Source organism: Poecilia mexicana, unplaced genomic scaffold, assembly GCF_051168715.1.
Source record: "Poecilia mexicana isolate PSO_F unplaced genomic scaffold, ASM5116871v1 scaffold_12, whole genome shotgun sequence".
In the NCBI taxonomy this organism is placed as follows: Eukaryota; Metazoa; Chordata; class Actinopteri; order Cyprinodontiformes; family Poeciliidae; genus Poecilia; species Poecilia mexicana.
Window position 1 is genome coordinate 17,096,366 of NW_028263381.1, and position 16,850 is coordinate 17,113,215.

Here is a 16,850-nt window from a genome sequence, read left to right on the forward strand (position 1 = left end):
GGGGGAAAAGAGAGAGGGAGAGCAATTTCCCCAGCCGTGGGAGCAAGAAACTGGCAGGCATGACTGTAGACCCTTTGCAGCAAATGCCTTCTGGCACAAAGTACTGGGGTTACAGCAATAAAAATCACTAAGGAGAGGGTTGGGGGATCTTTTGGGATGAGACCATCACTCTTCTGGGCCATAACTCTTCCAATTCACCAGGAATTCAAGGCTGTGTTCAGAAGCTCTGCTGTCTGCCTATGACATTGGGTGATGAGAGATAGAGAGAGGACACAGGAGACTGAAAGAGACCAATTTGAATTGAGACTCATTAAAGGAGGAATGATTGCAAAGAAAAAAGGCAACTTACGGCGGAAGGCTCATCTCTAATTAGTAGAAGAGAAATGGAAAAGTAGAAAGTGCAAAATTTTTGTATTTAACTTTAACAAGTATTTTGATGTCGCTCAGCCTTTTAATAGGGAACTGATTATGTTTCTTGTAAAAAAAAATGTTCATACCCGTTGAACTCTTCCACATTTTATGTGGTGTTGTCGCCATGAACAACACCACATAAAATATATAAAATATACAAAATTGGTATATTTTGTTAAGATTTTATATGATAGACCAACACACAACAGATTTGCCCAAAGTTGAAGAAAAATTATGTTTTACTCATAAAAATTGCATCAGAGTGACATACCTGTGTATCCCACCCCTTTCTTTCCACGGACAACTCTAAATAAAATGCACCACAAACCAGTTTTGAGGAGTCACCTAGTTAGAATATAGTGTGTGTACACTGTCTAATATATTCTCAGTGTACAATACAAGTTGTGGAAAAGTATAAGCAGGGTTAGGTTGTAAAACAACGTTTCAAGCTTCTCGCAGAGCACGTCCAGTTCGTCATTTTGAAAATGGAAAGAGAATCCCATGACTGCAAATCTACAAAGAAATGACCATCTACCTGAACTGACGGGGTGGGTAAGGAGGGCATTAATCAGAGAAGTAGCCAAGACACCCAGGGTAACTCTTGAAGAGCTGTAGAGATTCACAGTTTAGCCGTGTGAGTATAAATCTGACCTTAATGGAAGAATGCCAACCAGGAAATCACTGTTCAAAGAAGGTCATAAGAAGAATTTGCATTTTGTCACAAGTCATCTACAGAGGAAAGAAAGTGCTTTTGCTATTTGCAACATATGTTTTTCCATAAATTATCAGCAAATGTATGTTGGTCTGTCACAAAAAAGTCCCAGTGGAGTGCAAAAATGCAAATGGAAATGTGTTGGTTTTCTTTGTCCAGAGCACTGTGTGGATGTTCTGTGCTGCACAGAGCTCCTTGAACATGACTCTGTAACATCCTGCAGGGCAGGATTGGTCCTCCTCTTTAGTTTGACTCTGAGGATATGATCATACAAACCCATGAGGAGGTACAAAAATACCTAAATACTCTGATCTTTGTGAGACAGGAACCACTGTTTTTACTAAGAGGTCATCAGTTTCTTTAGCTCGTGGAACTTTATAGCCAGAACTGCACAATTTACCCCGTCAGTGCGGTATTAATAAAGAAAAAGATGACACGTTAAAGCCACTATTTGCTTTGTATTTGTATATTACAAGTATACCACTTGCCAAAGTACAATTGACTATGTTCTCACTAATTAATTATTCAACCTTATACCATGTTAAAACCTTACATCTCAGTTTGAAAATGTCAATAATTACAACAGTCATCTTTTACACACAAGCTGATAAAGTTATGGTCTTTGTACATCTTTCATTTTCATACAGCTGTCTGATATCTTAAGCTGAATCTTTAATCCTTTAATCCTCAAATCTTTAATTCTGTACTTTATTTGACTTATTCGTTGGCCATCCTGTCCGGTCACCATTCAGTACTGAAAGATATGACATTTGGTTATGTGCTTTGTCAACCTGACTGAATTAATTTTATCTTATTTAGACTGTTTCCCTGCTGAGGTCTTGATTCTACTTTAGCATAAAGTTTTGTTTCATAAGAGAAGGGGAAGGGGAGATTTTCAAAGGGGGCAATTGTATTTGTATTTCCTTTCTTTCCTCCTATACCTTGAGTTTTTATTTAAGCTATTCGTCTTGATTACATAACACTACAAACTGAGCCAGGAGAATGTATTCTGAATTGCAGCTCCTTATAAACCACTCTCGGATGTTGTGATTGGTCTATTTTCCATCAAGATGAAAGAAGTCAACATCCATCTGCTGTGAGAGATCTGTCCAGTGTCACAATTTCAGAAAAAAAAAAAAAGTGCTTGTCTGCTTGTCTTGAAGATGTTTGAAAAGGTTAAAGTTGTACCTCCTCGGGCTTTTGTTGGATTGTACCAGAAGGAAACAAATAGCGGCGGTGTGGAGGAATAAAAAAAAAGAGCATGGAGAAGATGAAAAGAAAAACACTAGATCTGACATGATGGAGTGAACAAAGTGCCCCCCAGGGAGATTGATGGGTGTTACTCCCAGGGATTGGCTAATACACCATTAGGGTGTTGTAAATAAAAATAACCAAGAAGCAGAAGCAAAAGGGAAGCAGTGTGTGAGTCAAGTAAAAATACTTTCATGACAAACTAGGAAGAGCTCTGGAATTCCAAGAACAATGTTAGAATGAGACCAAAAAAGGATTCACCTCCACAAGCCCAAATGACAACAATTGAAAACAGGATGGCAAAAGTTGTCCAAGAGAAACAGAGATCGATTAAGGGTTTTCTGGATTAGCAGCAGGTGTGCTAATAGCAAAGAGGAAGCTGCTGACTGGTCAAAATTGCTCCATTTGATGCATTTCCTCATAAATTCAGCTAATAATTATTTTGTCACTTGGCGGTGCTCGCGAAATGCATTCGTTAGATCATAAAGTATGGGGGGGGAAACTTAGACGGTGACATGATGGCGGCAGTAACACATCTTGCCATGACACACCAGAAAACAAATTGTATCCAAACACACATGCTGTGTACGAAGTGGGCGTACTTTAAATGTTGTCACACTTAAGTCAAATAAGTGACAGGACTTTTGCTCCTTCATTTCCTGACATTTAAATCTAGTAAAATTCCCTGTTTAGACACAGAAGTGGTAAAATAAACGGTGAGACAGCAGCTTCAATCAGACTCCAAGCCTCACCAGTCTTAAGCACATTATGAACAAATTCTGCCACCTAAAAAAGGTTATTACATTAAACAGTATTTTCTGCCAAAGTAATCTTAATCTTTCCAGATAATTGTTAGGTTCTTTAAGTTGTTTTTATCAATTGCAAATTGTATTTGTTGCTGGAACACCTTACTTTTTTTTTTTGATGAAATAAAGTGCAGCCAGCACTCCATTTGGCAACATTTCACCAAAATCAACTTGCCTTTTCTTTTAATAACCTTGTTTGGAGAAGCTCTAAGCCAGTCTCTTCTGGTTCCTGTAGGGAAGTACTTTTGGAGGCTAACAAGGGAAAAGCACCTGGTGTCCCTCCGTCCTGCTCACATTCATCGCTTCTGGAGGGGGCTTCCTCCCAATTTGGATAGCGTGGACGCTGTTTACGAGAGGCCAGGGGACCACAAAATAGTATTCTTCAAAGGTGAGTATTTACTCCTGATTCAAATTGGCTTTTATTTTGATTTGCCTGTCTGTACAAGAAAAAAAACAACATTTGCATAGCTTTGTGAATTCTTTCTTTTATTGTAATGTGTGTGCTGAATCCTCAGGTCAAAAGTATTGGGTATTCAAAGACAATAACGTTGAGGAGGGTTACCCACGTCCAATTAGTGACTTCGGCCTTCCTGTGGAAGCAGTGGATGCAGTGTTTGTTTGGTTACACAACGACAAAACCTACTTCTTCAAAGATAACTACTACTGGCGCTATGACGACCACCTGCGACACATGGACCTTGGTTTCCCCAAAGACAGCACGCTTTGGAAGGGGCTGCCGCTCCAGCTGGACGATGCCATGAGGTGGTCTGATGGTGAGAAGCCACAAACATCTGCACTTCATTATTTTATACTTTTATATTAGCTGAAAGAGGGTAACCTAACATATTCTGCATGCTATGCAAACCTGTTCAGTGAATTAGAATATTATTGAAAAGTATTTTCAGACTGATGTTTTCAAGCTTTTATTTATGTTAATTATGGTGATTTGTTGTTTGTTTGTTTGTTTACCGTTAATGATAAAAGCGTTGAAGGTTAGAATAATACACCAGATGGATGCAAAGACCATCTTTAATTTATGGGTTTAATGAAAAGTACGTTTTATACCTGAGGTTATTTTCAAAATCTGACAAACGAGACTCATCTGAACGCTGTGAAATGACAATAACAAACACAGGCCACTTAGTAACAAAAAGAACCTGCATCCAAGATTTTCTGATCTGTGCTCCACCTTTTCAATTGAAATTAAGTTAAATTGCAATTTGAGCCTGATTTATACGAACATACAGAAAAGAACTGAATGACATCTTTCATTTCTGATACTTTGTTTTATTATAAAATGTAAGATGTGTTTTTTTTAACTTTCATTTCTGTAAAGGTTATTTTAGCTGCTGGTGTGTGTGCCAATCATTTTTCAATTTCAACAGGAATCCAACCATTTTGACATATATTTATTACTTTTTGATGGGACCAATTTAGGCTCCGATTGGATGTTTTTTTTTTTTTTTTCCCATATTTTACAAACTGAGTGTTGGTAACTGGGATGTTTGTCCCACATGAGCACCGGTTGTTTCCCATTACTTAATGCCCTATGACTAAAGTTGTCTGCTATAATTAACTTTTGGGAAATGTTTGTTGGAAAAAGGTTCATTTGCAGTTTCACATGATTGAACTATATATTTTTTGACATTATTTTTATTCCCATATTATGAGGAGTATTTTTAAGATTTACCAAGTTATGGTGGAGTTTAAATATTTGCTTTTCTTTTGAGATTGGCGTTTCCCAATCCAATACTATGATATAGAATTTTCCCACTTACAGATTTATTCAGGTTTTTGTCATATTTACATGTTTTGGATCGTCAAACACTTGTTAATATTAGACAAAGATAACCTAAGTAAATATAAAATACAGCTTTTATTAAGGACAAAAAAAAATATTCAAACAAACCTGGTCCAATGGTTCTTTGTTTCTTAGTTTTACAGGACTGTCAGTAATTAGGACTGAATATCGCTTGTGAAATTATACAAAAAAAAAAATGTGGGCAATCAGAGTTAATTCATAGTTTAACAATGGGTGCAATTGTATTTCACGCAGAGCCAGGTTAAGTTGGACAGCCTTTTTCCCCCCTAAAAATTGAAGTCATCATTTAAAAGCTACTCTTTTTATTTAATTTGATCATCTTTGTCTCATAAGTGTGACAAACAAAAACAGAAAATCTGAAAATCTGCAGAAAATCAAAGCACAGGAGGACCTAATGAGTTTTAAATATTGCGTCCCGACAAGTAAAAGACGTTGAACTTGCTTTCTAACGTGATAGAAATCTTAATACTCTGCTCACTCTTTAGTTGGGAAAACTTTGCAGGAAGTCTAATTGAAATTCAAATTTCCATTCGGAACTCTGTTTAAATAGCTCAATTTGGCTCACAAAGAACCCCGTAAAAGACTATGGATGAAATAAAAGGAAGTTTAATGAGGAGTCAGAAACAACACATTTTATTACAAAACAGGATATTAAATGTGGTAGAGATTTTGGCTGCAGTTTGCTGGCAGATCACTTCTTTAACAATACATTTAGACCCTGCTGATTCCTTAACATTTTTAGAGTTTTTGAAAGCCAGGTGGTCAATTTCTATTCCAAGCATTGTTCTGTATTATTTTATTTATGAGTGCATTCTTGCACAAACAGCAGTTATTGTACACGCTCTTGGAAAAGAAGATGTGGCCAAGTGCTCCACAACAGAAGCTATAAAGCACGCTGCGGTCCTGGAAAATAAAATATCTGGACTATAAACCTTTTAGAAACTAGCTGCTGAAGTTTAAAGACTGAAAACTTTTTTTCAATTACACTTGGTCAATGTAGCACAAGAGCTTTGGTCTTTCCACCATAAACACAGTAAAAATCTCTTGTCAGGTGTCATGAATCCACTAGGTGCCACTGTGAGCTTAGTGGTCCCACAGGGAGCACAGATGTTAAAAAAAAATCTAAAATGGGGTGACAGGTTCTCCAATCTAATCAAATGGGTGAGACAGGGAACATTTCTCCAGCCTTAACCTCTGCACACGGTTGAGTCCATCATGATCCACTCCCCCAGATCTATCTTCTGCTGCAACGACAAGGAATAAAGCAAAGCTTGTTTCAGACTGTTTGGATGCCACCGAAGCAGGACAAAAGACTATAAAAGTAACGGCTGATTTTGCTTGGCGGCTGCCCACTTGTTTCACTTCAGTTCAGTCCCTCAAACTCTTTAGCCCTTTCATCACAATCACAGTTTGCACCCACACAGGCAAACATCAGCAGAAACACCCTGTTTCTACATTGTGCTGATTAAGCTTAGGTATGGAAATTTCATAGCAAGCATTGCTACAAAAATTCATACTTTTAATTTCAGCCCTCATTTGTCCAGTTGAATATCACTGTAATTGTACGGAGATGTTTATTCTGGCTGGAAATGGCATTAATGCTGCTAAGGTATACAGGTTAATAATTTCTACTTGCATAATGAAACATGACTTTTTTTCTACATTTTAAATGTTTTATTTGCAGAGGTGAGACAATTGAGAGCTGGTTCTCACTTAAAACCCCAACTTTGGAAGAACCAGCAGTAAAAGCAAATACTACAAACATTATAAATTATAAGGACAGAGAAAAAAAAAATCAGAAAGCACCACTTCTATACAATACGTCCAAATGAGAAGAAGGTGCATGGACCATTTGCAGTGAATTATTAAAGGTAATCATTGGGATGTAGGTCTGAAGCTTTAACATGTTTTTGCAAATCATTCCAGTCATTTTGGGCAACAAACTGTAATAATGAACGACCAATGGTGGTGCAAACCTTTGGAATGGTTCTGGTGATAAAATTACTGGAGCATAAATTTCTGCAATTTTTTTGGAAATAAAAAAAAAAAACATGCAAAGGTAAAGCAGAGTTTTGACAATGTTTGCATTGTAAACTAATTGGTACCAACCTGCAAGAATATAGAGATGACCCTGTTACAAAACGGACTGCAGTGACATTCAGTTTATGCAGAAGGTTTTTGGAGGCATTCCCGTAGATAACGTCAACATAACCTAGAACAAGAAAGGTTGTCATTTTGATGTTACTAGACAGAAAATTGGTTGCAATTACTACCGTATTTTCCGCACTATAAGGCGCACTGGATTATAAGGCGCACCTTCAATGAATGGCCTATTTTAAAACTTTTTTCATATATAAGGCACACCGCATTATAAGGCGCATAAAATAGACATTACAGTAGAGGCTGGAGTTACGTTATGCATCCACTAGATGGAGCTCCACTAAATGGAATGTCAACAAAACAGTCCGACTCTGGTCGGCGAGGAGAGACTTCCGCGACTGGGCCGGGGCGTGGCCGGACGATGGTCACCCTTCTCTGTTCGCGCACAGCATGTTCATGGAGAACGTGGTGCTAAATGACCTGCAGACGACCTGATTATAGACCGTCGGTAGGTAGATAGGTCAGTCAAACTTTATTAACAAACCAGCGTTCTGACAACTATCCCAGCATGCACCGCGCAATTCTTCTTCTTCTACGGGCGAAAATGAAGTCGGCGGCTGCTTACCGTAGATACTAGACCTGTTGTGGCTCAATATCGGTCCATATATAAGGCGCACCGGATTATAAGGCGCACTGTCGGCTTTTGAGGAAGTTGAAGGTTTTTAGGTGCGCCTTATAGTGCGGAAAATACGGTACTTGTAATGTGTGAAGACTTAAACCTCAGTACAGTCTCTCACTTTTATTTCAACAGAACCACAGAATACAGAAGTGTTACTTAGATAGTTTTTTATATTTTTCTTTGGTTTTCTGTCACAGCTCAAACCTTTACAGAAAGATTCATTTCTATTCATCTCAGTTTTAAAATAAAGGTTTGTGAACACAGTTGTGCTGTTTAAGATCTCATCCCAGATATCTCTGTTCCTTTTTGTTCCTTGTCAGGACTTGTAAGTTTTGTTATCTTGCAAAAAGGAATGGACAGTTTTTCTTGCACATTTGTCAGAATTCAATTTCGTTAGAGAGCAAAAATCAAGAGATGGTTAAAGATTTTTCTCTTTTTTTGTTTTTTTTTCCCAAGTGTTGATTCTCCCATTAATCAATCCCCAAAGAAGAACCGTATCAAATTTGACAGGTTGATCTGGCTTTGGATGTTAGAGCAAAGAGAAAGAGCTACAGCTAGAAGAAAGCTTGAAATGATGAAGAGAAAAGTGTTCATTGGCCTTAAAAGTCCAAATAAATCTGGAGCAAAATTTTTAAAAATTCCGAATGTCGAGTAATTCTACTACATTAACACTCTTAAAACCTATTAATACAAATGTTGCCCTTACTTCTACATATGTCCTTTATATTCTGCATGCTAAATACTGCGATCTTAGTTTTCTTTGTTGATAGATTGCTATTGGACTAGGTCAAAATGCATTTTTAACAATAGACTGACTGATTTTAAACTAACTCACTGTCAGATCAGCACATTAAATTCATTGCCTATTATTTTGACAAGGACCTAAGTGCTTCACCAAGACACACTGTGAATTTGAGAATAACTTTAAAACTGTGCTGTGGCTCCGTTTGTGAACGTCTGATTATCCTTTTGGCGATCCAAACCCTCGGTTGTTATTGTGCTGATGAAAAGTTTTCTCCGTCTTTGAATCAGCATAAAAACCGGTGAATTCATCAGACCTGGGATTTATGTAATCTTTGAAGAAACGTAAAAGTGATTGTGGTTTATGTGATAAGTGGTTCTGTGAAACAGGGATTTATTCCTCCAAGATTGAGCCTCCAAACATTTCTCGCTACCTTGTTGATGTGTTTTGATGTATTTCCAACCCAAACATTTATGGTTGCGTACAACATTGATTCAGGATGCTGCGCCGGCTGATTGATCTAATTGCACAGAGCAATTATGTCCTAAAGAGTGTTGTTGATTAAAAATGCACCTCTCTACAATTCATACAACTAAGTTATATTGATTTTAAAAAAAAAGAAAAGAAACATCAGTGTGTATCCGTGTATAACAGCAGTGTCTGATGTATTTAGAGCCTGAACTAAACTTTATGGCACAAACAGGCATGTGTTTGTCCTCTTCTGGCTGGGATACATCTGTTGTCTGACTCCGTGGTTCAGGACAAGCACGTGTACTGCTACATTTTTAGAGATTCATGGATTTATTTATTTTTATTTATTTTTTTATTTAAAAAAGCTGCAGGCCATTGGTATTTTGTGTTTTTGATTATCAAAAACCTCAGCAGGTCTGCATGTTCCCACACCACAACAATTTTTGTTGAGGTGTGTTGGGTTGACAAATTCTCCCTCCCGTCTTCAGAAACTCCGCAGCTCCTACAGAGTTGCCACAGTTCTCTCGGCTGCTGCTCTGATTAATCTCTCTTTGCCCAGCCTGTCGGTTAAGGTCGACCACCCTGTTTTGGTAGGTCTGGTGTTGTACCACGCTGCCTTTTTGGATGATGAACAGTCACTTTGCAAGTCAATCCTGCTTCAGCGTACTCCAGAAGTAAAGCCCTGAGCTTTCTGCTGTGCTCTTTGGTCTTCTTCTTTCTGTTTGTTCTCTGATGTTCTCTGTCAAACCTCGGAGGCCTTCACAGAAAAGCACGATGTGTATTGAGATGAAGTCACGCACAGATGGACTCTATTTACTAGCTCAGGTCACCTCTGAAGGCAACTGGTTGCACTGGATTTAATTTACCATTTTCAGAACGCGGGGTGCTGAATAACAAAGACAAGGATAGTTTCTTTCTGAGTGAGTATTCAGTATGTTATAATTGATGCAATTACAAATTTGTAAAGAAAATCTTTGGATTCTTAAATGATTGAAACCAGCATAAGATGCTGTTTCAATCGTTATTGAAATCGTTTTATTTTTGTTCCAACTTGTTTCTTTTCTAGATTTGTCAAACTTCCCAGCTGTGTGGTCTCATAATATTTTTTTTGGTGTATGAATACTCACTCAGCCTGCAGCCTATACTTGTACAGCTTGTAGTTGGTCACAGTCAACACTCCATTGTTTTCAGCACTTATCTGCTGTCACCAAGCTGCAGAGCGATAAAAAAAAAAAAACATTTCATTGCGGCATCACATGTGCGCCCTTTCTGTTTGCGTACAATTAATCACCTTCCTCAAAATGATTATTTTCTGTGAAGTTTCCCGAAAACATATCGCGGGGGGAGCCTCGGAGCCAGATGGATGACAGACGTTTTGTTTACTTCTAAATACCACAAATTGCCTCATAGTTTACTGACAAAGTGCTTGACAGTTGTTCAGAAAGGTCATCACCAATCACCGATGGCCCCTTTCGAACATAATTCAGCCTTTTGTGATCTTTTCTTCGCCGAGGCACACATGGTTCGCAGATTTTTCTGAGCAAGTGCTCTCTGCAGGGACTGTTGCATTTGCATTTTCCATTTAATAAAAAGCAGCACACGCTAAGTCAAGTGAGGCATAAAGATAGTTATTGAAGTCATTTTCACAAAAACCAGAATATTAATCAAAAATAGCTCTCACGTCTCTTATTTTCCTTTTAGATGTGTTGCTGCTTTTAAAATTTTTTTGCTGTTTTTGCAACGGTTCCAAAAACTCCCACATAACACTTTTAATTTTTTTTTTTTTTTAGCATTTGAAATTGGCAAAACATTTACAGAAATCCCTGCTGATTCACCTCCAGGATACTTTACTTCAACCAAATGAGCATATTTGTTGTGTGAGCTGTTGGCAGGTATGATGTCTCCTTCACCTCCCTATAACCTTCATCCCATCATCCCTTAATACTCATTTTGTTTCTCATCAAGTACCAGGTTTTAAAGGAGCACATGAGGCGATGTGTGTGTGTTACCGGAGCTCATTATTCCAGGCAAGGCCAGTAATGTTTACAGGATGCAAATCTGTATTTCTTCTTTAATCTTTAATCTTTGATACAATATCATAATGTACAGAAAAAGGAAAATGTAAATTGGAATGAATAAAAAAATTTGAATTAATTGAATTGATTTTGGATTAAATTGGACTCAGTGCAGTTAAAAATGAATAGGACCTGTTTGTATGACATTGGCTTATTAATAAATTAATTAAAATGTAATTTATTGTATTGATAGATAAGATAAGATATTTCTATAAGACATTTTTCATGTGCAGATTGAGTTATTTTTTGGAGAAAGATGTGACTCAAAAGATGTGATCCATCTGATTTTATTGTTCAAAGACTACATCAAGCTGTCTTTTTGACTTTTAAGCTTACATCTGTCTTACGCTGCTCTTATGCCAACCTTTTGCTCTACAACTGCTGGAGATAAACCCACATAATTCTTATATTATATTTAGACTCCAGGAAAACAAAAAGTCACGAATCGCTTTTTGAAAGTTCATAGACAGTCAGACACAGGTGGCGGAAAATAACTGAGCTTAGATCGTTTGTGATTTCCAAATACGCACGGACAAATTGGTGACGGCCAAACGTCTGGACATTGTGCTTATTGATGAGCAGCAGAGGATAGCTGTTGTGATGGGACTCTGTAGGTGTGGCCATGCTAAATGATGGGAACAGGAGGAAAAAAAGGAACTGCGGAGAAATGCCAAAAGTGGGGGCAGATAAAGGACGCAGTTCTGCTTTCACACAGTTTTGTCAAGAGATGTAAAAGAAACGTTCATTTAATTGTGCTAATCTAAAATGTAGAAACTCCGGGACACATGGACTCGGAGGTTCTTCACAATGCCATTTTTAATGGTTAAAATATTCCTAGGTTTAAAACGGCATCACATCAGGGAGTGACAGTGCTCAGATGTGGCTTTGAATCAACTGCTGTGATAATAAAGTTGATGCACTTCATAAAACATCCCCTCTCTGAAGCATTACCATATTGAAACTTTAAAAAGCTTGCTTTAAATTTATGCCACCACACATCAAGGAAAGACACCCCGAGGTGTGTGCAGACAACAGACTCGGTGCAACCTAAAACAGCCATCAGAGAACAAATAAAAAAGTTTAAGGACCTAATAAACAGGGAGTGAAATGGGGTCTGTGCCTGAAAGTGTTGTAAAGATGGGCGCTGCGATATGAGATATGAATATGTATAAACTTTATAGATGTGCAGGTTAAAATTTATTGATTTAATCATATACATGTGATCATTTGGTGAGAGAGAATGTCTCCCTAAAAAGTGTCACATCATCATGGTTGTGACATTTTCTTCATCCCTCAGATGCTGGAGAAAGGTTACCTGTTATTACCAGGGACTTACGATAGGTCAAATTTTCAAGTGCCTGCATTGTTGCAGAAACACTTGCAGGACAGAGAACACCGAGCAGAATATGTAATTTACAAAAAAATTTAAAAAATCCACAATGTAACCAGGTGACCCATTGCAGGTGTGCCTGGTGTATTTCTCCTAGGGACACTCATGTCTCTATTTCTCTTGTTTCTATCGGTGCTGTTGATGCTTTTCAGCTGCAAACCTGGCGCTCTGAATGTTTTTTTTTTTTTTTAGACATTAGCCATTGATTCAGGATATGTGTGATTCATAATAGTGTGTGTAAAGCTTTTTTTGGGGGGGAATGATGTCTGCTTTAGAACTTTAACTGCTGGAAACTTTATTGTTTTACTTTTTTTGTCTGACTTAGTTTGATATGCAGCCAGCAGAAGTCTCTCTCTCCCTTCTTCTAAGAGAACTGCACAATGTGGGAGGACCCAAGTTTGAATGCTGGCTGCATAGTCTTTCAGTTTTACTGAAGGGAGCTCTTTATTCTTTTAGATCATTAGACTTTACAAAATGAGCTATTTAATAAAAGGTTCTCAGGAAACTTTTCAAAGTCACCACTATCCTTTGTTTCCTGCAGCAACTCTGAGTTCAGAGTCTTCCACCATCATCCACTGTACTAAAAGTTAAAAATGTTACTTTGCTTCAAATTGGCTGCTTCAAATGACTGGATTACCTTTAAATCTATGTCATCAAGCTCAACAGGAGTCTTTGAGTGGACAATAGTTTGTATTCTGTTAAACATGCTGGAAAGTGAACCACAAAGCTCTGACATGGGGCTCCTACACCCTCAGGGAAAGTAAAGAATTGTAATGGAAGAAAGAGGGGGAAAAAAAGTGAATTTTTATTACCGTCTAAAAAGTTGTGTCCCTCCATCTGTTCCGTTGATATATATCACTAGATAGGGCAGCAGCTATTAGCCCCTACAGCTAATGATATGCAACTGCAGATGCCATTACTGTGCTTTCAGTCATATCGACAAAACCATAGTGTTCCGATGTGGGGTGAGGATGCATCTGTCACAAAAATGAACAAAGCTTCCTTATTTCTTATCCAATATCTAGAAAATATGGCTGAGAAAATTGCCAAGCTTTTTATGTGTGAAATATGTATTATACCTAAATGTAAACTATCAGTTTGGTTTCTGCCAGTCTCTGTCTGTCAAAATCCAAAAGAGGAAAAAGGAAATATCTCTAATGGACAATTAATTTAATTTTACACAACTGCTACTGAAACTGCTACACTTGGCCCTATTTGATGACTGTTATGAATAGTGTGCCTTTCTGCAAGTGAACGGGGCAATTTGTCAAATTTACTATCGCTTATTGAACCACTCTGTTGGAAGGTGTTTCTTTGTCCAGATGGACCAAAAAAATTCAGAAGAAATGTACATCCAGATATGAACTACCATAGAGACACATAAAGTGTGAACAATATGTGGTAGAGAAGGAAGAATCACATTACCATATGCCATAAATATCCTCTTTGCAGTTTTATGATCAGTGATCAGTATGAGCTTGAATCCATTGCGATGCGTTGCAATTCCAGCTGAATTTTTGCAACGTAAAACCCAAAATCTTACACAACGTAGGACTGTAGCTCTTACCATGCGGAGCCCCACTCTTGACAGTCCAGGCCGATATTGAAATAAATTGGAGTTATTGATCAACAGTATGCTATCAAGAGGAGAAACTCTGCCTAGCTGGGTAATTATAAGCATAACAAAGGTGTAAATTTTCAGCTCAAAGCAATTAGTCTGCACCTCTTTCAGCTGTCACCCTCTCTGGAATTCTAAACACATGCCATACAGAGACTGACTTCATTAGCAGTATTCATTAGACCTCCCCGAAACACACACACGCACACACACACACACACACACACAGCCACACACATTGCACCATTGTAAGCTGTCTTAAAGAAAGATGGGAATTTATTCCTGCAGATTTAGTGCAAACTCTCCCAGCCTTCATAAACCCAGGTCTCTGACCAGCTTGCTGATGCTAATAGCTCATTATGTACACTGAGCTAACAAGCGTATTTCCTTCTTGGGATAATGACCATTTTCCGCTCATTACTTTTCTGATTTTTTTTTTTTTTTTTTTGTTGCATTTCTAGGCACAAAATCAGCTCTTTACGTTGGTCCCCTTGTAAACTCTCATTTTGGGTCATTTTCTTCACCTCACCTTTCTGAGAATCTCTCTAATGACATCACTCTGAAACTCCTGCTAATGCATCTACGTGTGCTGAAGTTTTAATGTGGAAACAGCCGCTGTGCTCTGTCTCTCCATCTCTGCATTAAGGGCAAGGGAAGGGTTGCCTAACAAAAAAAAAAACAATGTAGTGCATTAATGGAAGGAAATGGATATACAAATAAAAAATCTGATGGTTTTTTTTTTGTGTGTGAACTTCTATTCAACCCCTCTGATTCTGTGGTGAATCAGTTCTGCAGAACTAATTTGCCACAATTACAGCTGTAGACCTTCTGAGAATGGTTTGCTCATTTATGGCCTGGTACTGTTGCCCATGTCTCTTTGCAAGGTAGTTCAAGCCAAGACAGACTGGTAAAAGAAAAAGAAAAAAAAAAACATTTGTGCACAAAAAAATTTAAGTTACAGATTTCTTGGCTTCCCTGTCCATCCTAAAAAACAAAAAAAACACAGCGTAATGGCACCACCACCGTGTATCGCAGTGGGGACTGTGTGTTCAGAGTGTCAATCTTTCTTCAAACATGTTATTTTGTTGACTTGAGCAAATTATTTAAATTCTTTGCTATATTTTCTTATAATTTTCTTCCAACATTTTTTTTTTCTTTTGTGCCTCTCTTCTACGAAGGCTAGATTGGTGGAGTGCCAGGCGGGTTCTGGATTAATTCAGTATTAACCTAATTCGTAATCTAAGAGTTTGTGGTTGCAAATGTGGCAAAATATGGAAAAGTCCCTTTCCAAGTTCCTGATTTATGTTCTTTTGAGTAACTGCACCCTAAATACAACAAAATCCCAACAATGTTTTCTCTTTCAATCTCTACCTTAAAGGATCATCCTATTTTTTCAAGGGCAAGGAGTACTGGCGAGTGCCAGGCAGCGACATGGAGGCGGAGGCAGGATACCCTCGCCTGATTGCCAAGGACTGGCTGCTCTGCACCGAGATGCAGTCTGACTCTCCGGACACAGAAGCCAAAAGCACGGAGACGAGGGTCAACGTGCACCGGCCCCCAGACCACGCAGAGAATGGATACGAGGTGTGCTCCTGCACCTCTGACACCGCCTCGCCTTTGGCTGCTCACTTACCCCTGTTTCCAGTTTGGCTGCTGCTGCCTTGTTGGACGCTCTTACTGACCTTCCGCAATGAACTGCTATGATGCTGAAGCACGGGGTTAAGTACTTGTGTTGAGTGCAAGAGAGAGACTAATTAGCGGATGCTCTGCAAGAAAGAAAGAAAAAAAACTGGAAGAATTTGATCATATAAATACGGTTTATTTAGTTTGTTTTGTTCTCTTTATTTCTCTTTTTTTTCTTGGGAGTTATTTATTTCACATGCCATCTTATGGTCACTTAAAGAGCTTTGCAGTAGCTGTTTTATGAACAATTATCAGTTAATATCCACTGACAGTGACGGTATTAGATGTTTCATAAGCTGAGTTGCACAGAAATACAAGTTAACTTCACTTTCCAAATGGCCTCATAATACTGAGAGGGCTAAGAAGAGGGGAATGTTCAGATATAAGTGGTTATATCATTACAGATTTAATGGCGACTTACTTTGAGGTATTCAGTTTTATGAATAAGAGCTCGTGGCTCAACCTGCTGGGGTTTGAGAGCATTCACGTCAACACTGACGGAGATTTGGAAATTACAGCTTCTTATTGACAAAATAAAAGCTGAATCTTTTATAAAATGGGATTTAAAGCAGTTTTATTTATCAGAGCCTAATGCTGTAATGCTGATACTGCAAATGTTTGCTTATTGGTGATTTGTTTAGTTAGTTAAAATGCAGCTTAAATCAGAAAGATATTCATTCACAATTCTGATTAATGTTCAAAGATACCTCGATCTTCTTTAGGCATTGGGCAGTTACTGGTATGGAGGGCTTAAAATGTTATGGTTTCAAAACCACTTTTCTATCATACCAATCCTGCATTATGACATTTCTTTTTTTAGATATGTGTTTATGCAGCAATATGAGGCATAGGATAATGCAGTGCTGGCCCTCCCCCACTTGTTGCTTGTTGAATTCTTTTAGCCAAACTGATAAGAGATTCTTTGTGTCAATCTGCTTCACCAGCAGATTTTAAGACCGTTTGAATAATTTCCAAACAACTGCAAGACCTAGAAAGCATGCTAAAAAAAACAAACAAACAAAAAAAACATTTTTGATCCTACTTCACAACAGGTGCAAAATCTATAAATTCACTCCATTGTTGGTGGAGC

General features: G+C 38.1%; 1 protein-coding gene across 1 annotated transcript in view; it reads left to right on the forward strand.

Annotated features, from left to right (window-relative positions):
- The window catches only part of LOC106918300 (matrix metalloproteinase-17-like), a 98,764-nt gene extending 82,447 nt beyond the window's left edge, over nucleotides 1-16,317 (forward strand). Inside the window, exons 8-10 of the mRNA XM_014987922.2 lie at nucleotides 3,416-3,568; nucleotides 3,696-3,953; nucleotides 15,456-16,317. Of these exons, the coding sequence (XP_014843408.2) occupies nucleotides 3,416-3,568; nucleotides 3,696-3,953; nucleotides 15,456-15,781 (737 nt within the window). The 3' untranslated portion in view covers nucleotides 15,782-16,317. The remainder of the gene's footprint in view (nucleotides 1-3,415; nucleotides 3,569-3,695; nucleotides 3,954-15,455) is intronic.
- The last annotated feature ends 533 nt before the right edge of the window (nucleotides 16,318-16,850 follow it).